The sequence below is a fragment of the Dermacentor silvarum genome, chromosome 7 (assembly GCF_013339745.2).
Source record: "Dermacentor silvarum isolate Dsil-2018 chromosome 7, BIME_Dsil_1.4, whole genome shotgun sequence".
Taxonomy (NCBI): Eukaryota; Metazoa; Arthropoda; class Arachnida; order Ixodida; family Ixodidae; genus Dermacentor; species Dermacentor silvarum.
In genome coordinates, this window is record NC_051160.1 from 95325769 (window position 1) to 95348155 (window position 22387).

The 22387-nt window shown below is 49.1% G+C and overlaps 1 protein-coding gene across 1 annotated transcript; it reads left to right on the plus strand.

The window, feature by feature from the left end:
- The first annotated feature begins 303 nt into the window (after positions 1-303).
- On the plus strand, positions 304-21210 carry LOC125946883 (uncharacterized). The gene is made up of 4 exons (XM_049671016.1): positions 304-468; positions 1921-2169; positions 18336-18425; positions 21058-21210. The coding sequence occupies exons 2-4, from the start codon at positions 1927-1929 to the stop codon at positions 21202-21204; spliced, it is 480 nt and encodes a 159-aa protein (XP_049526973.1). The 5' UTR covers positions 304-468; positions 1921-1926; the 3' UTR covers positions 21205-21210.
- Positions 21211-22387: the final 1177 nt, after the last annotated feature.

Consider the following 22387-nt stretch of genomic DNA (forward strand, 5'->3'; position numbering starts at 1 on the left):
TCTAGATCTTCCACTGAATGCGGCCGCATGTGGTTTCAGCAAATAAAGCTGGCGTGAACACGCGCGAGTGTAATACACCTACCCCACGTTTTCAAATGTCCATCACGGGGCATGAATGCTCACTCCCCTATACAGAGAATGGGTCATTTCTCGCGTCATGACTTGGAAATCTCTACAGAAAATGAGCTTTGTTGCCCGAATTCAAAGCACGCCGACAAGTCTTCTTGAGCTGTCGACATTAGTGAACAGAAAATTTTTATTCTCACAACCAAGTGCTTTCGCTCATACACATGAGACGTACAGCTGGGTGGAAGCCAAATCCCCTGCGCAAAATTGTGCTCTCAGGACATCCTGGTGGCCGCCCGCGATCGCTGGTTGCGTGGGGCGACTATATACATCGACGTCGGAGCGATATCGGACCAGTGTGACCCACAGCCTTTTGGAGGTTTCCAGTCCAAAGTGTTCTGGGTAAGGAACGTTGGGATGATTAAGTAAGGTTTAATTGTGTTGGCGCCTAGGGCATGCTGATACTTTCAAAGTACTATAAATATTGCCGTAGTGTCACGGTGCTAATAATTTAGTAAATCGCTTGCGGGCGTTAATTTCGTTCTTCCATGCTAACTTTTAATATTCCGAATGTTTGCGATATGAATATTATTTGCTGCGTGAGTATTTACGTTGGGAGGTTGTCTGCGTAGTGCAAGAGTTTCTAAAATAAACTGCTCGCGAGATTCTTCTGCACCATGCTAAGCACCCGTACATTTGAGGAGACGTGGACGTTAGTTCCTGTACACAGAAACGTCATTGTTAGCGTACCCCTGCACCAGCAGTTTACTCTAACTAAGGTTATAATTAAGTCAAATGAGTTCTCCGGGACTCCTTAAGATGGAGGAAAGTTCACGAAAGGAAAAACTGACATCCACCCGTGTACGTATTCCTTGTCCTCGTGCTTCGAGCTGCCGATTAATTCGCCCTCGCACTGCGATCTGCTAGCCCCCTGGTTAGCTCAGATGGTAGAGCGACCGCCCCGGGAAGGCGTTGGTCTCGGGTTCGAATCGCGTACTAGGACTAAATTTTCTTCAACTACGAGGCTTTGTTCCTGAGAAACCCGTGTGGGTTTCCTTTGTAGCATCGTGCTTAAGCTACGGGTGGATGTCAATTTTTCCATTCAATGTTATAAGTAATAAAATTATAAATACGACTTGAACAGTCATTTATTAAACTAGTGGGTGTGGTTATACTTGTGCCTTGTGTATCAAGTAGATACGCGCTCGTTCTGAGAGAACCGCAGGGCTAGGATAGGACCGCAACAAACACGAACGCATTTCTTCGCTCGCTTCAAAATAGAGTATTAGAAAAGTTGAGCTTGGCTCAACGAATCACACTAAACGCTCGAGTACTAAACACTGACTAGCAAAATTCTGCTATTCAGTTGTGCCTGCCATTGGGTCGCTTCTTGACCCGTAATTGCCAAAAGCGTTTGTTCACTAGCAAACTGATTACAGCAGACACGCTATTCATAAGTTCAAAAATGAATTAACTTAGGGAGTTTTACGCCTCAAAATCACTATCCCATTATAAGGCACGCCGTATTGAAGGGGCTCCGCATTCATTTCGACCACGTGGCTTTCCTTAACGTGCACCCAATGCACGGTACACGATGGTATTTGCACTCCACCCCGCCAGAATGCGATTGTCATAGTCGGGGTCGAACCCGATACCTCGAGCGCGACGCCATAGCCACGGGGTTTCGTTGGCGGGTGCTCGTAACGTTCGTAGCTATTATAATTTCCAGAAAAAAATTATGTTTTCTTCCTGCAGCCTTGCAAAGTTCCTTTCGTCTTAGTCGAAACAGGCGTACGCGTGATAATACGATTTACGCGCGATATTATTGTGATACACGCCCTTTCTTTTTTGCAGCAAGGCATGGGGAAGTACGAGCATTGCAGTGGTGCACCTCAGTTCCTAACATTTCTGCTGCTTTTACTGCTGACGTTCGAAGCGACACCTTGTCTCGGTCTCAGGGAAGGACTGATACCGGGAGGGTGGACGAAGCAGGACCCAAATTTCCCAGTCTTTGAAGGCGCAGCAAAGTTCGCCGAGTGGAAGGCTGAGTTGCAAGGCGGTCCTCAATACCGCATTCTCCGGGTCCTTTCCGCGTGGACGCAGGTATGACCACTACTTGTCTATGCGGCGAGGTTTTCGGAGGGCCGAGTGTTTCGCTTCTCTTATTGAAACGAACGGCTTCCGTGGGACGCAGTCAATTCATTTTACAAAATGATGTGCAGCAGTGGAGGGTAAATCTAATAGTGATGCACAAGACAGAAAAAAGAAATACAAAGAAATTAGGCAAGCAGACTCAACTGCAGCTGACATGTTTCTAATGCGAGGCATGCTAGATTTGGTAGAGAAGGGTTATGAATCATATAAATGTTCTGCAGCGAATGGTTACTGCTCATATAGCAGGTACATATACCGATTATATATATGGACACATATGCACTAGCACTACGTATGTCCGCCTCTGGAAATCGGGAGGCGCACATCGCGGAGCGAGAGCAGCGCGCGGTTCTGTTTATGAAAACGTTATTATTGCGATAGCAATTATATGGACACTCCAAGCGGATTTCTGCCGTCGGCGTCGCCATCGCCGCGAGGTGCGGTATAAAGTCGAAGGGCGATAAAATCGTCGCCGCGTGCCGTATGTGGGAGTGAAAGAGCGCGAGGGAAGCGCGCTTTCATGGAGAGTGAACGCACGGCGGAGAGCAAACGCGACTGTAGCGCGAAAGACCATGGCGGAATGGGAGGGAGGGAGGGGAGGGGGGGGGGCGACGTCGTGCTGCGGCAGCAACGGCGCAAAGGCAACTGGCGACTCAGTATCGCACGCGAAATGAGGAAAGCGGGAAGGCAACGCGAGAGAGAGGGGCTACGTCTTCTACTCTGCCCGCAACTGCGTATCTTGAAAGCGATCTGCAGATGGCTCATAGCTTTGTATGCGCTGTGCTTTCGCCGCTCAGTTTCCTTTGAAGCGATAGACCCCGCGAACCTTCGCTCGCTGCTGCGGCTGCGCTTGCTCAAGCCAGCGTTTTGACAGCCATTGTTTGCGGTCGTCGAGTGGCATCGCCGAGTGCTTTTGCTTGTGCGCGCTGACACCATGCTTGTTAATTCAGGTAGTAAGCGAATATGTCCAAGTTTATACAGCCCATAAAACTACTATCCTTATTCCGTGTCCTATTCTTATCCTTATTTCTCTACTAATCTGCTATCGCAATTGATGCTTCGCCTTTCAGGCGAAACTGCGACGTTGTGTAACATGTACAAAAATAACGATAGTAAATGTATGTAACATTACTATGAACACAGATAATGCATATGTAAAAAAATATACCGGTATAGGTATCAAGGTCATTACTTTTAGAACATCCAAAAGTTATTAAAAAGAATTCGAAAGAGTACCTGGAAGCAGCGTTTATCGCCAGTTTGGGCGGAATACTGGACGAAATTTCCGTTCTGAACAGAACAAAAGGGCACAGCCAGTGTCGGAGAAACTCCGGCGCTCTCAGGAAGAAGAGCTCGTCCAAGAGGATGGTCAGCGTCTTTCGCCTTTGGCGGCCCAGTTAAGGCCGCATTGCACGACGGCGACAGTTGCCTGCCATACTAGGGCCGCTGGATAAAAAAAAAATTTTTTTTTCATCCAGCGGCCGTGGCCATACCTTCGCAACGATAGCGCCATAGGCTAGAGATTTAGGCCGGTTACAAAACGGGAACACGGACGCCCAGGAACTGTTAGCACGAAGCAGACCAGATACCAGACACATGACAATGAACTGGGTTAACGACTTGGACAAGAATGGTTCGCATTACGAAATTGGCGCCTTTGGTCCGAAGGTCGAAGCACAGAATACAATAGGTAGGCTTAGGGTTACGTTCGATCTCATCGGGCGATGTTAACAACACGGGGGGAATGACGCAGCATGCGAGAAAACTACTGCTGCGCATCCGGACCAGAGGTCAGACAGCTATCCCGATAGTGGGCGAGAAGAGACAGACGGAAAGACCGTGGGCACGCAGGTTACTCTGCATAAGCGCAATCTGCGCACAGCGTTTATATGGTAGCAGCAGAAAGCAAGATGCCACCATGGCTGCTTTGCAGAGCCGATTGAGCGGACGGTGAGGGACTTCGTCGTATTTGCTATTAAGTACGCTGCGCGTCTCTAAGGACCTTTTAACTTTTCACGTGCCGATGATACCGTGGAAGCGTGGTTGCGCTGGTCGTGAACACGCCTCGAGTGTGCATATAATTCTTAGTGCAATAATAATTATGATAATAAAATAACTTGCTATGAAATAGTAGATGCTGTTCAAAATGGTATAATGCAAGGTTGGCGTCCAAATAGAATATTACTTATTTAGTAAGTATTAGACATTAGGTTGGGATTAGATGTCTATATGCTCTTGTAGAGAAGAAAATAATGCAGGAGAAACGAAAATTGCTTACAGAAATGCAAAGTGTCGACAGTGCAGGGTTTCCAAAGTTGTCTGCTTTTCTACAAGTCATGCGAACGTTTGTATAATAAAAGTTAGGCATAGGTTCACAATTGTGCGTTTGGATTTACTTTACCGGACTTAGTCGTCGCATTCACCTGCTCATTCTCTTAGCGCCACGTTTCCTACGTGCGAAGAAATCAGATGATTCGTGAGAACAACGATTGTAGGCTTCGCACAGTTGAAACAAAGCTGTCTTCACATATAAATTAAAAGTGGCCTGATCACGCGATAATTATGCAAGGAATATTTTGCTAAAATAAAGATGATATTGAAGTATGTCTACGGACACGATGTCCTTCATCTAGAACCGCGAAAAGCATACCGAATGAAAGTGATGAAGTGACTAATTTGTGAGAAGTACTTGTAAAGTAACGGTTTGCTGAAGAAACGGTTACAAACAGGGTCACTGGGCTGGTATTCCACGTCACGTCGTCGAGCATTGTAGCGTCGCCTGTCCGTCAGTTGCTGTTTCTCGATGCGAAGGCGGCAGTGTTGTGCTTCTTCGTCGCTCTGAAGGTAGGTGGCGACGGCGATATTCTCTTCGTTGATGACGTGCGGGAGCATTTCGTCGAGAGCCGCCCTCGGGATTTTTCCGCAAATAAAATTCAAGGGCATGATCTGCGTTGTTTCTTGCACTGCTGCGTTGTAAGGGATTGCTACGTACAGAAGAACTGGTGTTAGACGTCGACGTAAGTTGCTAGCATGTCGGCGAGGTTCTTGTTTAGGCGTTCCGTAACACCATTCGTGTGCGGGAGGTAGGCGATGGTCCTGAGGTGACTTGTCTGGTTATGTTGCAGGATGGCTCGACTAAGCTCTGCTGTAAAAGCCGTTCCTCGGTCGGTGATGAGGATTTCTGAGGCACCATGTCGTAGCACGATATTTTCGACAAATAATTTCTTCGTTCAGCCCGATACCTTTGTGCAGGGCTTTTGTTTTGGTGTAGCGGGTAACGTAGTCAGTGGCCACGATGATCCACTTATTCCCAGATTTTGATGTTGGAAAGGTCCACAATAAATGAATCCAGATAAGCTGGAAAGGTTGGCGAGGAGGCTCTTTGGACTGCAGTAATCCCACTGGCCTTGTCGATGTTGTCTTGCGTCGCTTGCAGTCTCGGCAAGTGACGTAGTGAGCGACGTCGGAAGCGAGACGCGGCCGGTAACGCCTCACCTGTATCCTCAAGAGCGTGAGGGCATAACGAACGTGCCTAGCAGTCGGTTCGTCGTGCATGGCGTGGAGAACTTCTGGCCCCAGTGCTGATGGCGCAACGGGAAGGTTGTTGGTACGGGATGGTGAAAAGTTGTTTTTAGCAAAGACGTCATTTCGCAAGGAAGCCGGAGGCAATTTTCGCCTATATACCCTTTCAACAAAGACGATCTTGCCTTACAAGTACTTAGCAAACCTTCTTAGCTCCGTTTATGTTTGCTGCTGTTCGGCGAAGTAGTCAGCGCTTATTGTTCTCAGGAAAGTGTCCTTCTTTTGATCGTCTTGCGCTGGAGCGTCGATGTTGATGCGAGATAGGCAATGGTCTTCAGAGTGGTACCATTCGGGCTTGTATATCACGATGATGTCAACTTCTTGAAGTCTGAGGCTCTATTGTGCAAGCCTTTAAGTTTGCCAGCAAACACAATACGTGGTGGTCGCTGATGGCTCTGGAATGCCCACCGTGCAGGTGAGGCGGGAATTTCACAGTAGCCCAAATAATGGCGAGGCATTCCTTCAGCGTCGTAGAATAATTGGCTTCGGCTTTGAACAGCAAGCTGCTATCGTAAGCTGCAAGCTGCTATCGAACAGCAAGCTGCTATCCCTTTCAAGTCCGTCCTTCCTTTGAACTAACACGGCGCCGAGGTCTACGCTACTTGCGACGGTGTGAATTTCGGTAACAGCGTCTTCGTTGAAGTGTGCAACTTTTGACGGTGACTGCAGTCATCCTTCGAGTTCTTGAAATGCTGCGACTTGTGGCGTTTCCCCACTTGAGCTCGACGTTAGATTTCATTATATGGGTCAATGGCTCGTTGATGTGCGAAACGTCTCTAACAAAGAGCCTGTAATTGGCATGCATACCTATAAATTTGAACACTGCCTTCTTGTTGACGGGCTGCTGAAACTATGACATGGCAGCTGTCTTCAGTTGGTCGAGACAGGCTCCAGACGTACTGATGATGTGGCCCAGGAACAGCAGCTCATCGTAAGCGAAGTGGCACTTTTCCCGTTTCAGGGGAAGTCCGGATGACTTGATTGCGTATAGTACTGTCCCGAGGCGCCATCTCCATCCAACACTGTGTTCATGACGCGCGTGAACGTTGCAGGTGCTGAGGAAAGGCCGAACGGCCTAACCTTGAACTCGAAGAGAGGGCCCCGCTTAATAAACGCGGTCTTGTCTCGATCCCTCTCGTCGACTTCAGTTTGTTAGTAAGCAGTCCTGAGATCTTTCGACGAAAAAATTAGGGGCAGCTTCACACTAAGTGGTGCGAAGAGGGGGCAAGCAGCGAAGCTGGTGGCCTTTCCCTAGCTTTAACTGCGCTTTCCTTTGCTTAACTTTGTTTGGCTTGGCTGGTTCTTAGCCAAACATAGCCGACCCCGAGTATCGGGACGATACTCGGGGTCGGCACACAGTCTTCTAAAGGCCAGATTGTAGTCCGACGTAGCGTTGATGCGTGAGCGCGCTCGGCACGCGGACGCCACGCCAGCGCAAGCGCAGCACTCTATAGACCGGCTCGAGGCGTGGCGGACGTATCCGGCGTTCGTTGGCGTGCCCCGGTGGCAGCCGACGTCGAGATGCGACATGCTGCATTTCGTGCAGCATGTTGCACAAAATGCATCCGCATCCGCGTCTCGTCGAGCAAGATGGGCTGATGGATACTGATGGTGGCACGTGCAGCGAGTTCGCAGTTTTAGGGGCGAAGCTCCTTAGGGTGTGGGTCGTTCCCTCCTCTGTAGTAGTAGTAGTAGTAGTAGCAGTAGTAGTAGTAGTAGTAGTAGTAGTAGTAGTAGTAGTAGTAGTAGTAGTAGTAGTAGTATGTAGCCACCTCTAGTTTATGAATTGCTCAATAGATGGCGTTGTGTGTCCGTACGTGATAGTAAAACGGCGCTTGCATGTAGGCTCCCTAGTACGTGAAAGAGACGCCGCATCTAGTTTTATGAAGTGCTCACTAGAAGTCCGTAGCTCTGGTTGGCATGGCGACCGCTATGTATGTATGTGTACGCATATATATGTATAGTACAACCGGAAGCCGACTTCCGCTTCCGTTTCCACTTCCGGTTCCACTTCCGTTTCCGGTTCCGGAAGCCAGAAGCTGGCTTCCGGAGAACGCTTCCGGCGTTTTTCTCTCTTGTCCGTAGCTAGGTGCGCTGCGGTGCACAAGGGCGTTCGTTCCCGACGCGCGCTCTCTTTCTCGTCCGTAGCTAGGGGCGCTGCATTGCACAAGGGCGTTCGTTCCCGACGCGCGCTCTCTTTCTATCTCGTCCTGACGTGACGCGCGCTCTCTTTATCTCTCGTCCGTAGCTGTGGTTTATCCGAATGATCCCCCGGAGCTTCGCCCCACTCATCATCATTCACCCCGTGGATATCCTGTGATTTTTGTAGCGTTAGCTACACTGGCCTAGCCAAGCCCGTTTCGCGCGGCACATCAAGAGCCGTGCTGCGCATGCGCAAGGATCAGTGATGTCACACGGCTTGCGCACCGGAGCCACCGGAGCCGGCACCTCTCGCGCACTCCGCCGCCGCCGCGCGCGACTCACCGCCGCCGGTCTGCGCATTCCAGAGGAGTGACGTCGTAGCCGTGGTAGACGCACTGGCGCGGCGCTCGCTCGCTGTGCAGTCGCCGTCTGACACTGCGCTGGAGCCGCTGCGCTTCTGACTGGCGTTTGCCAGTGTGGTATAGCCATGGAGAAGGAGAGCGCAAATGCTGCTCAACAGCGCAGAAGAACGGAGAAGCTTGACTCATCGGATCCCGAAGTAGTTGTCTGGCAATTAGCGGTTGAGCGTAGGAGGAATGAACAGAAGAAGGCTATATACATGTGCCACATAATACGTATACCGCGTGTGTGTCATTGGAGCAGCAGTAAGCATGACAATCAAGCTAATCCTTGACAATGTAGACAACCAGGAAAGCTAAGAATAATCAGCTGAACCTTTGCTAACGCTACGTATATCCTGGCATAGCCGAGCTAAGCCACTGCAACTTTTTTTTAGGGGCGAAGCTCCTTATAGCGGCACCCGTTCGTCCCCGTCGTAGTAGGTACCCACGTCTAGTTTTATGAATTGCTCAATAGATGGCGTTGTGTGTCCCTATATGTATGTATACCCATATATACATATATATGTATATGTATAGTATAACCGGAAGCCGACTTCCGTTTCCGGTTCCACTTCCGGTTCCGCTTCCGTTTCCACTTCCGGTTCCGCTTCCGGTTCCGCTTCCGGTTCCGGAAGCCAGCTTCCGGCTTCCGGAGAACGCTTCCGGCGTTTTAGGGGCGAAGCTCCTTATAGCGGCACCCGTTCGTCCCCGTCGTAGTGTGTAACCAGTCTTAACGCTAGTACCAGATGTCGGTATAAACTAAACGCATTTATCCAGCGGCCGTGCCCGAGTGATCCCCCGGTGCTTCGCCCACTCATCATCATTCACTTCGTGGATATGCGGTGATTTTTTTATCATCCTGAAACTTGTAGTTTTGTACAAAATGCGAATGGCGGCACGGCGCACACGTTGAACATAGAGGGGTCGGTTTTCCCGCCTTCCATAATCACGGCTGTCCACCAGCCCATCTTGCTCGGCGAGACGCGAGTGCGGTCCATTCTGGGTGACGAAGCAGGCGCGAAATGCAGCATGTCACATCTCGACGCCGGCCGCAGCGGGGCAGGCCGTCGAACGCCGGATACGTCGGCCGCGCCTCGCGCTGTGGCGGGACGCCGCGTAGGGGCCAACGCGAGCGGATGCCTGCAACGTCGGCTCCGGCAAACGGTACGTGCTGCTCCTACCCAATCTCTCCTACGGCCACTAATCTGCTGGAGAAGCGACATAAGTGCCTAAGGAAGACAGGGAAACCGCCCATTCCGGGCGAAATCCGACCTTTTTGTGCTGAGAACGATTATCGGACCGAGACGTCAGCTGTCCAGTTAAGCCTCTCCCGGACTCTACCTCTCCGCCGACACCGCCGGCGACGCCACCCATTATGATGGAAGCAACGGTTGAAGGCCACACCATAACCGCACAAGAGCTCCAGTCAGACGATTGGGCACCAGTGCTGTATAAAGCCTACGCCTCCCGACCAGCCAGTTCGCCGAAACCACCTCAACACTCCGGCAACGCTACCTCCGAGGCAGCCAACCCGAACGCCAGGAACGCGGCGCACGACGCAACAGCCGTCACCCGCAGCGGCAAGACGCCGGCCCGCCTACCACCTGCGACCAAGGAGACGCGCCTCACAGACGCGCCTCACTTCCTCTCCTGATTCGCTAGCAGTGGAGGCTGACACGGAACCCTCTACAAATTCAACTTCATGCACAACGCCACCTCGCTCCACCCCCATCTCGCTAGACGACATTCCAACCCTGCTTGAGTCCTTTGCTGCTCGCTTTGAGGCAAAATTGCTGCACGCTATTACTCGCATCAACCAGGAATGTGCAACCCTCAAGTACGCGGTTATTCACATAACACAAGACAATGCTGCTCTTAATCATCGATTCGACGTGCTAACCCAAGGATTTTCTGACCGCTATAGCGATCTTGAGTCCTGGCTCAATTCTTATGCAACCCGCCTCACAAAGCTGGACTCCACCCCAAGTAGACGTAAGAAGCCTAAAGCAGCTGAAGGACAGGACAACCCTATCCCAACCACAGCTCACGACTCCCACCCACCCGCTATCACAACTCCCAACCCCCCAATCGACTCTCATGATGGCAGCTCCAAACCGTAATCTTACACTCTGGCAGTGGAACTGCTGGGGCTTTAGGCCAGCGCGTCATGTGGTCCACGAACTGCTGTCCTGCGCTATGGGACCCAACATCCTTCCCCTGCAGGAGCCCTCCAACCCACTCAGCCTCCCCGGCTATACTCCTATTCTACCCACATCCCCCCCCCCCCGCCCACTCGGGTAACGTTTCTAGTTAGCCGCTCAATAACCACCATCTCCCATTCCCTAGCGATTCAAGACATTGATCACCTTCTAATTGAGCTTGTGCCACAACACGCTCGAGCGAATAGTATCTTCATCCTAAATGTATACAGCCACCCTAAATGCCTACAAAGCAACTTCGAACGCCCTTTTACTCTTGCGAAGCGCATAGCAAACAAGTGCCCCTCACTCGTCGTAGGAGACTTTAACGCCCCGCATACGGCCTGGGGTTACCAGCACGACACACCGAAAGGACGTCGGGTGTGGTTAGCAGCGCAACAGACCGGTCTCTCCCTTCTTACCGAGCCTACCTCTTTTACACGCACGGGAAACAGTGTCTGTAAAGACACTACACCAGACCTTACATTCGCACATCGCCTCCCTCACGCCACATGGTGCAACACACAACAGAATCTGGGTAGTGATCATAGTAGCATCATCGAAATTCTCTTAAATGCTCAACTTCCCCGCAGATCTCCCAGAGGCTCCACTTTCACGAAGTGGGACTCTTTCCGATCATGTAGAGCAGCCCGCAACATCGTCCTCATCACGGACATCACCGACTGGCCCAAACAATTAGAAAGTGATGTCCGATCCCTAACTCGTTCCATACGAGGGGACTGCCCAAGCGACAAAGTTGACTCCCGCCTCTTGCATTTATGGGAAGCTAAAGCAGGCCTAGAACGACGCTGGCAAAGGCAGCGCTGGAACCGAACACTAAGACGCCGCCTCGCCCGTCTCAACAAAGAGATAGAGACGCACGCGGCGACTCTTTTACGACAAAACTGGGAATCACTATGCAACAAGCTAGATGGCGATATGAGTCTACCTCCGACCTGGAACCTCTTTAGGCACTTGATAGACTCCAGTCAATCTAAGACCACACAAACACAACCCCACCAAAATCATACATACTTCCGATACATCTCCACCGGAATTCCTCCAATAACTTAGAAATCAGTACTTCCCCACATACCCTCCTGTAACACACCCCAACTATGCAGGCCCCGCTAACGACCTCCTTGACCAACCCATTACAGAAGCAGAAGTTCAGGCTGAACTCCAGAGACTCAACACGTCCTCAGCTCCCGGCCCAGACGGGGTACACAACAAGGCGCTCCGGAATCTCGACGCCCAATCCATTGCCGCCCTTACAGAATTCTTTAACGGGTGCTGGCAAAAGGGCACCCTCCCACCGAAATGGAAAGAGGCCAAAGTCGTGTTCTTACCCAAACCCGGGAAACCTCTGCTGACCTCTAACCTCAGGCCGATCTCCCTCACTTCTTCTGTCGGCAAACTCATGGAGCATGTACTCCAGACCAGGCTCAGCAAGTACCTAGAAGGCAACAATCTCATGCCCACCTGTATGTTTGGGTTTCGTCCTGGGCTTTCCACACAGGACGTCTTCCTACAGCTAAAACAACACATTCTAGATTCCCAAACCTACGACACCAAAGCTATCCTAAGTGTAGATCTCACGAAGGCATTCGATAACGTTACACACTCAGCTATGCTACAGAACCTTACAACCCTGGCAGTGGGCGCCAGGATGTACAACTACATCCGAGACTTCCTCAGCCACCGCACAGCTACACTTACCTTCGGCGACCACCGCCTCCCAGGCATAACACTGGAAGCACGAGGTACGCCCCAGGGAGCCGTCCTCTCCCCTATTCTATTCAACATAGCACTTCTTTACTTACCCCAACGACTAGCACAAATCCCCGACATCCATTTCAGCCTTTACGCCGACGTCATCACTGTCTGGGCAAACCGCGGCAGTGACGCCGAAATAGAACATCTACAATTGGCACTAAACACCATCGACACATATGTACAGGAGCGCGGCCTGACCTGCTCCTCTTCCAAATCAGAGATCTTGCTCTACCGCCCCAAGCAACACGATTCAGTCATTCCTTCCATCTCCCTTACGCTAGGTACCCAACCTATCTTACTAGTATCCAAAATCCGCGTGCTAGGACTAGTTCTACACTCCCACGGTGCGCACGGAGAAGTCATAAATACTCTCCAAACACACGTTCAACAGACCACCCGACTTATTTGCCGCATAGCGAACCGCCGGGCTAGCCTACGGGAGCGAAACGCACTTCGCCTTACCCAGGCTTACCTCATAAGCCGCACCGCATATGTCCTTCCATACCTACCCCTCCGACAGAAGGAGAGAGACCGGTTAAACGCACTCCTACGGAGTTGCACGAAAAATGGTCTACGCCTTCCCCCCCGCACATCCAACGACAGACTCCTCAAACTCGGTGTCCACAACACCTGTCCACAACACAGAAGCCACCTTTACGGCACAAATATCTCGTCTATCTAACTCAGCCGTTAACCGCACTCTATTATCCCAATTAAGCCTAACCGCAATTATAAACCCTACCGAGGGGGTCCCCCTTTCTTCTATTCTCCGCTCTAACCTTAACATACCTGCCATCACCAAGAACATGCACCCTGAGCGAGATGGGAACTGCAGAATAGCAAGGGCTCGGGCCCACCACAAACAGTACAGCGAGGACCATGATGTGGTCTACGTGGACGCAGCAGAATATGCGTCAGGCTCCCGTATGGCCCTGGCGGTAGCCGACAATCAGGCAAAGCTTCTAACCTCAAGCTCAATCATCACCAATTCCACCACAGAGGCAGAAGAGGCAGCCATTGCGCTTGCTCTCATCTCTACATCTGCCACCAAAATTATCACTGACTCCAAATCTGCCATTCTCAACTATGCCAACGGCTACATATCCCGCACCGCTGCTCGCTTACTACGCTTCTGGCAGCCCCGGCGCCCCATAACCCTGATCTGGACGCCAGCACATGCCGGCCTCCCTGGCAATGAGGAGGCTCATTTTCTTGCCCGAGGTCTCACATTCCGGGCCGGAGGAGTCGAGCCCCCTCTACGGGCCAGGGAGTGCCTTCTTTCTTTCAGTGATATCCTTTCATACTACCGGGACGAACGAAGGGAATACACACCCCCAGCCCCATCCCTCACCATCGCGTAGGCCGCACACAAGCTGATGACTACAAACTCGGACTGCCCCATACCCCTTACTGCTACATGCACGATACCCAGACCAATTCCCCTCCTCATGCAAACTTTGCGGTAAACCAGGAGACATCCTACACACCCTCCTGACATGCCCCACCTTCCCTCATCCCCCATCACAAACCGTGGCGGAGTCTTACTGGGAGACTCTTTTGACTTGCACTTCCCCTCAAGACCAGTGCTGATCATCTCCAGTGCTATGAGAAGGATTGCGCTCCAAGGGGGCAGGTAGCGTCCTTCGCTTTGTAAGGGTGCGTCCTCACAGTAAGGGAGCACCCAAGTGCCATGTTGGGGTCTTCGCCCCCACCATCAGTGGCAATAAAAGTTTCTACCACCACCTCGCGCTGTGGCGAGGGTAACATGGGAGAGGGTGGTAACCTCGCCGAGCGATGACGTGACGTGCGTCGCCTAGCAATGCCTCGCACAGCTGGTGCGAGGCACAGGGTGCGAGGAACGCGCGGTGATGTCATCGCCAGGCAAGTTTTTTTTTTGTTCGCACGCGGCCTAACCAAGAGCTTAAAAAAATAAATATGGGGTTTTACGCGCCAAAACCACGACCTGATCATGAGGCACGCCGTAGTGGGGGACTCCGGAAATTTGGACCACCTGGGGTTCTTTAACGTGCACCTAAATCTTAATACACGGGTGTTTTCGCTTTCGCCCCCATCGAAAATGCGGCCGCAGTGGCCGGGATTCGATCCCGCGACCTCGTGCTCAGCAGCCCAACACCGTAGCCACTGAGCAACCACGGCGGGTTCTTAAAAAGCTCTGCTGCTAAAATACTTTGCATAACATAGTCGTCGTCTATCCGTGGAAGAGGGTATACGTCCTTCTTAGTACTTTTGTTCAGGCGACGATTATCGACGCAGGAACGTTGAGCTCAATCTATTTAAAGACGATAGTCTTTCTTGGGGAACTTAAACGCTGAAAATTTGGTCTGTCTGTCTGTCTGTCTGTCTGTTTGTCTGTCTGTCACCCGATTCAGCCACCCGGCCAAAGTTGGACCACTTGCTTACCGCCCACACTACTTAAACTGGTACGGCTGTTCATACTTGTGAACGTATTCGATCACAAAGTAAATATTACGCATATCTGAGGCGCAACATCACTAGGTAAGTATTAGGAAGTGTGTTCCTTTAATAGAAAATACATAGATACGTAACTCTAAAGACCGTAGTTACTTAAGCTGCGCTGAAAATGCCATGCTATGCGCGCCGACGAACGACGTTCCCCGACTGCGCGCCGACGAGCGCCCTGTGCCATGGAGGAAGGAAACCCTCTGCACAAGCTCATGTTTCCCGATGTATTGCCAGATGGCGTCCATGTCTCACGCAGCGCCTCCTCAATTTTATCAATGCCAGCCAGATGCGGCCGATTCAACATAAAGGAAGCGCTGTCTGAGGCAGGGCAAAACATAAATGGCCGCTTGATGAAATAATGCGGTAAAATGAAATCTGTTCAAACAAACCTTCATGCCAGGACGGAAATGGTACGAGAACAGCATCACGGGTGGCCGCGGATCAGACCAGCACTCATGTAGTACGGCCGGCAGAAGACTATCGTCTTTCGACGACATTTGCAGCGAAGTACGCAGATACGCGGCAAATTTTTTTCTTTACCCATACTACAGGAGACGTCCACAGACTTTTCGAGGACTTGATGGTTTCGTAGCGCAGCATCTCGCCGAGTTGCTTAACGTTCTGGCATCGAAACTCGGTACGGGCTTTGACGAAGTGGTCGAACACTTTCTTCGGTTATTATGCGATGCTTGGAGACATGGGGCTTGTCGAATTCTTGAATACGATGAAAAGCTTTCCTTGTAATGCGGGAGGAGACCTTTTACTTGTGCTTGTTTAGCAAAAGTAGAGACAGCTACGCCAGTTGGTGTGATAACGTAATTGTAAAACAACGCGAGAAACGCCAACAGAGAAAAGAAATGACAGGACGGTGCACCATCCTGTTGTTTCTACTCTCTGCCTGCGTGCCTTTCGCAGTTAATAATTAGGATAGTGCTTGCTTAGGCCAAGGATGACTCGGTATAATATCGAAGGCTGGTTCAGGAACACCGGCTGTCGTAGTAGGCTCGGTTGAATACAAGAAGAAAACGTATCGCTAACTGCTGTAACTTCTTCCACATAAGCAATATTAATGCCTTTGTTCAAGGTCTTATATTCCTCGATGAAGTTTTCCACCATTACCAGCACTCTTCCTCCCCGCAATAGCACGATTATCTTTGTGATGCCCATTTCTCAGTACAGCAGCCGGTGTTGGTTGCTCTCGGCGATCGCTTCCATGTCTTCCGTGTCTTCTGCGCTGACAGAATTCACAACGCTGACAAGATGTGGCGTAATGACTCGATCTTCAAGCATAGTCAAGGCACGGTGACTTGGAGAGCTCTCCGGCTGTATCGCTTTGTCTTCGGATACCGCTGTCATCTTGTACTGATTGCCGATGATTGCACTGTGTTGGTTCAGGAAGTCCATGCCGAGAAGTACATCTCGTGAGTGCTGTTGCAGGATAACGAAGGTCGCAGGGTAGGTCCGGTCGTGAACGTTAATTCTTGCCGCGGAGATTCCTATCGGCGTTATTAGGTGTCCTCCAGCTGCCCGAATTGGAGGGCCTTCCCACGCACTATTACCTTCTTCAACTGGTTGGCGAAGGGTCCACTTATGACGGAGTAGTCGAGATGGTCTTTTCGGCGTCTTGATCATCCGCAAGGAATCTTCGGCATTTCGATGAATAGCAACCGCGCCTCCATCGGTTGGTGTCTTTAGCTTTCCGGATATTCCTATGGACCGGCCACGAGCTGGGCTCATGTATGGTCTGCGCTGTGGTAGCAGGTAGCGTCCTGATGACGGTGAACGGGAAGGCTAGCTTGATGTTCTCTCAGTTGCTGACAGGTAGTCGGGGATGTCACGAGGGCGGTCGCCTAGTATCTGGCGAGGCGCGTTCGCAGTGAATCCTCGTGGAAGTGAGTCACGGTATGGGAAACGACGGTAGGCATGGCCCACTTCTCCGCACTGATAGCAAAGGGGGCAGTGGTTGCGGGTGCGTCAAGCGTCTCGTCTTCCGTGGGATGTTGCGTGGGGCAGCGCGTGGTTGGGCTGGCTACGGTGGTGGCGGCATACTATGGAATTGCGGCGTTACGGGGCTTTGGCGTGGGCGCGGCTGGGGAATGTGGTAGCGTGCTACGTCGGCGTAAGTCAATTCTTCTGGCTGGGGCTACAGTGGTTCAGAAACCCTCCTTTATTGCTAGATTTTTTCACGGAAGATGTCTGCAATTAAGGTCACCTGAGGCTCTGACGCTGATGACGATGATGATGCGACGAAGGCAGCAACTTCTGCAGTTCCTCTCGCACGACCAGTAAGATGGTTTGGCACAGGCCTTCGGCGCGTATTGCCCGAGCTTCGGCGTCGTTCGTAGTCAGCGTGCGGCAGTGGCATAGCCTCATGCGACTCTCTAGAATTTTCTTGATGCTCGTGGCCTCAGAAAAGCACTCTTCGAATGTCTTCGGCGAACACTTCTTGCTTAACACCCCCCCCCCCCCCCCAACAGGAAGCGAGATTTGTTGTCTTCAGACATATTGCGGTCGTCGTGGTGACAGAGTCGTCCCACGTCTTCCGCAAAAATTGCGATGCACTCATACGATAGCTGTACTCAGGCTTCTAGCACAGCTTGAGCCCTGTCCTTGCGTGCAATATTTGTGAAGGTCTTCTGGAAGTGGCTTTGAAATATGTCCCCTGTCGCTAATGTATAGAATCCCGATTCTCAAACCAGGTCCTCGCGGCGTCGTCCATGTAGAAATACACGTGAGAGCAGCTTGTCTTCAAAATGGCGGTTTTTGAAGGTTGAGACCCTTTCGGAATTCTCGATTCAGGTCTGTGCGCCGTCAGATGAAGCTCGGCGGAAGATAGGTGGTTCCCTGGGTTGTTGCAGTACGATGGCTGCAGGCGATGCTCGCTTCTTATTGTGGTAGTTGACTTGGCCACGATGTCGTCTCAGGTAGAAGTCCGTGCCTTGGGGGAGCAGGCTTTGTAGCCTGCGGCTAGCTCGATGGTTAGGGGCGTTCTCTTAAGGGTTTTAGCTTGAAGGGGGCGTTCATTACAAGAACATTAAAGCACCTCCACCAGATGTCACCGTTGTAGTGACGGTGACCAGCCTCCGTGACCCAGCGCAAGTCCCGAAACTAAATATTTATTTGGCGAACCTGTGTCCAGAAAAACCAGTCGCACCAAGTAAATTGACAGCGGCGAGCAGACTCGTCAATCGTCGAAATATCATCTGCAGATCAGACGCATCGGCTTTTTATACATGGCTCAATGAACCATTAACGGGATCACTGGTGTTAAGTTATAGTTACGTAATTTCTAGTATGTACACAAGTACTCGCGTCGCGCAGACAGTGATTAGACAATGCAGTAGAGGCAACCAATACAACCATTGGTAAAATTCAAGAAACACCCAAGCAGAAAGGCGCGTTTTAAGTTCAGCGATAGCCTTTTTCATTTCTTAGCGAAAAGAACGAGGGTCGCTTGAAAAAAATACATAAATATGCTTGGCAATATTTACAAATTTGAATCCAGACGCTATCATTTCTTTTCTTGTCGTAGATCATGAATGGCATCAACTACAGAGTGCGCTACATGAGGGTGCCAAAGTGCAGACCAGATGAAGGTCGGAGGATGTGCAACCACAATGAGGTATAGTATAACCTACCCTGAGCAACGTAAGCTTTGCCAAAAGTGTCAATGAGGCTGGATATGTGGCTGCAAATGTACTGGGCTTGTTTACTGTAGGTGGCGGGTGATATGCTGTGTTTAAAGAAATAAAAAGTTCCACATGTCGACAATATTGACTGAACTAGGGAGTCAGTTGGCGTGTTTCGCTATGACGAGCTGGCTTTACAGAAGTGAGCCCAGAAAAAAAATGGACCCCAGAAAGACAGCCCAGCCATCCGGTCTCACTTCGACGAGAAGGCTACACTCTAGGCTACAAAAAGAGAAATAAGGGAATTGAGGGAAATGAGTGAGGCCCTGGCTACCAGCACGCATAACTTTCACCGTCTGTAGCAGCACTATTATGCTTTCATCAAAGACAACCGACCATAACCCAACTAGATTAGAATCTTATACCTTGAAACAGCACTTGCAAGTTGAATGGCGGATTTCAATGTTCTTGCTGATTTTGTAAGGTTGAAACGTTGTAAGGAAACTTTCGTGCTTTAAAGCGTTCTGGCTTTTCTGAGATATTAATATGAAATGAGCATCTTTGTTATATTGAATACAAGAATAATTTACTTGAACGGAAGGAGTACGACCGTTAGCAAAGTACGACATACGCTTTATGGCAAGATAGAATTTTCGGTTTATTGCAGGGGCTTAGATTAACGTGGTTTAGAGGGCGGAATGAGTGAGTGGTTTGGTCTCCTGTCAGAACCCACCTTTACACCTAAGTGACCGAGTGAGTTAAGGACCCCCCCCCCCTCCCTCTAAAGAAATATTCATTTTCTCGTAGTGACAAGGACGTAGCTCGTAGTGGCCAAGATGAAAATCTATCATCATTCATGCTACGTTGTTTCGATTTAGTAGAGCAGGATCTTTCTTTTCAGCAAAGTTTCACGTATTTAGTCAAAGTGAGAGCAGTGGCATTAAGGTGGGTCCAGATGGTCATGCTCATTTTAATATATTTAAACGTTTGTATGCTACCGTTTCATTATTCTGAAAGGCGCACTTGAAAATCTGAAAACTGATAGCAATAAAAAAACGTTTTCGCTTGGCTAAAACTTGCCATTCAAAATGAGAGCGACTTCAATGTTCAGCTAAATAAAAATGCCCTATGTTATGTTCCGTAAATTATTTTCACATTTTATTGTAATCAGAACTCATACAAAGAAATGCACGTTTGCTTACGTATTGCCTGCATCTGGAGGGGCGACACTGCCCCTGGGAAACATCTTCGTTTCTTCCGCTTCAGCTTGGGAAGTAGCACATAAAAGTCTCCTTAAAATACCTGGAATGTAATTCGCAAAGTAGGCGCCTTTATCGGACTCCTACTGCTTGTTGCATCTATTCTAAACATAACAAGCAATTCAGTATAATTAACATACCCTTCCTTGAATACTCGCATTAGGTGACAGACGCAAGATAACATATCGCTTTCACAAAGTATATTACAGTTTTCTAAAACTCATGTGGCTCACTTTCTTCTCCAGTTGGAGTAGAGAACCATATTACTACTGGGATAGTTCTTGCGCCATTCAATTTTATTCGCTGAGAATTTACCTTCATTTTGTGGTGAAAGCAACGTGAAAGCTAGTCGTCAGCTTTTGCTTTGTGTAACCTAATAAGTTCAGAAAAAAATTCAACAGCCCATCTTAGTTCACCTTCGATTGGCATGCGCCGTATTAGGAATTAACTGGTATGCAATGTTTGACGTATGTCGCTATTTGCTGATCGAACATTGTGCCATCTGAACCGCCCAGACTGTTTGTGCCTTTAAATAACCCTGAACCTTTTTGTATCTTCAACACGCATCTCCATCCATATATATATATATATATATATACATCAAAAGAAGCTAACCAACAAAAACCACAATGACCTTGCGTCTTTATGTGTAGCTTCTTATGATGTATATATATATATATATATATATATATATATATACATCTAAGCTAACCAACAAAAACGAAAAGGACCTTGCGTCTTTATGTGTTGGTTTCTTCTGATACCAATAATCAAAATTGGGTCCCTCGGTTTTATGTCTTATACTATTTGTGACCAGGGCCCGGTCGGAGCTTAGTGGAAAATCTTCATACGAGCCGTCTTATTTGTTTTGCTATATTTTCCTCGGATCCATAGAACTATCCTCTGGCTACATATATATTTTATAAACAGCAATTCAGCGGGTTCGCAATTAGTCCTTTATTTGTGGACCTTTGCCTTGTCGTGTATGAAGCAAGGCGGTTGTCTACGTTTCTTATTTTTTCCCTTTGCTTTGCGGGGATTAACTTAATTGGTGCGGTCATTGCCTCGTTTGTGGGTCTATCGTAGTGCAGTGATTTTAGTGCAATATTTAATATCCTTATATCGTGCGTACTTTTTTGTTTTCATTTTGCATTCCATGGTTTTTGTACTCACTTGTTTCAGTTTTGCTTGCTATTGAATTGTGCGAATAATGCTTGATCCAACTGTAGTGAAGCCAACCCTTTTGAAGTGCCTTCTTGGAAGGCTGTAAGGCATTCATAAATATGCGAATAATCAATTACCAAGCAAACAATTCTTACTGTAGACTCTGTGCCCATTAAGATACAGCTTTGTTATCCCTTTTCAGCCCCCGGAAAAATGCTTGGCCATTGTTCACACTCCGCCCTATACCTATGACATGACTGTTGTTGAGCATTCATGTATTCAGCTGGGCGGTGGCGGCCACTACCCCCCGGAAGTGCAAACCTTGCCGCCGCAAGGTTACAGGAAATAGATCTGAATAAAGAAACCTTTATTGAGAAAACTAGCCTGTGTCCATTGCTTGAAACAGTGATAACACCAATTTAAGTAGTGCTTCTCAGTGAAGAGACGTAAGTGAACGGCACGTTTTAGACGACTTTCAAAGTTAAGAGGGAAAGAAGAAAAAACAGTAATTGGAAGTCAGAACGACAACATAATCGGCGATGCGCTGTTGCAGAATACGCATTGAGTGGAATACATATGATTTAATAAGCTGTCGAGAATTAGCATGCACATCAACAACGTCATTGAAAATACACGATTGTTATGCAACACATACCATACACGTCAATCAGTGTAGACATTTGTACTTGTTGGCCTAACATGATTGCAGATTTTCTTCATGTAGCGCAAAAGCACACGGACGTAGAAGAAGAACGGAGACACACATAGGCGCTAACTTCCAACAAATGTACCATACACGTGTACCATGTGTACCATGTTTGAGAACACGTGTACCAAACATGTGTTCTCAAACTTGTCATAGCAGTGGGCCTATGGGGCTAAAGCTTTCAATATAAACGTATTGCCTCCAGAAATAGAAAGTTGCAAATATACCTGTGGTAGTCTAAAAAAGATTACATTTTCTTTCTTAGTAAGCCCTGAGCGATTGAATGCTTTTACTGAAGTAGCACTTTCCATGCATGTTGAAAGCACAAAATGACAAAAAATTCTGAGGTGAGATTTTAGATTTTAGAAGGGCTACCCTACCTAAATTATTACATACTCGATACACTGCATACTGCATACGCTTCTTCGAACTTCTGAAGTTCACAATCACAACTGTACGAGGCATACAATTTTTTTGTGGAGCCTATGGAAGGCGAGGCGTGCATTTGGGAGCTGGCTGCACAATCTTAGTGTACTGGCAACGTCATTATACCAGAAAAGGTTTGTGCAAGAAAATGATTTGTGCGAACTAACTTTACAATACCATACAAGGCATGGACGCGCGTAAAAGACCGCGTTCATGTTAGTCTCTGTTGCGTTCATATCACGATATCTTACACGTGTTGTGGTTATCGAGTGGCTGTAATAAAATAGTGAACACCAATGCGCATGTGTAACCGGGAGCCACTTGTTTAAATAGGCGTGCGCGCTACTTTAAGCGTTCAATGTGTTTTGAGGCTGCGCGTTGGTATGCCGAAATAAAGGAC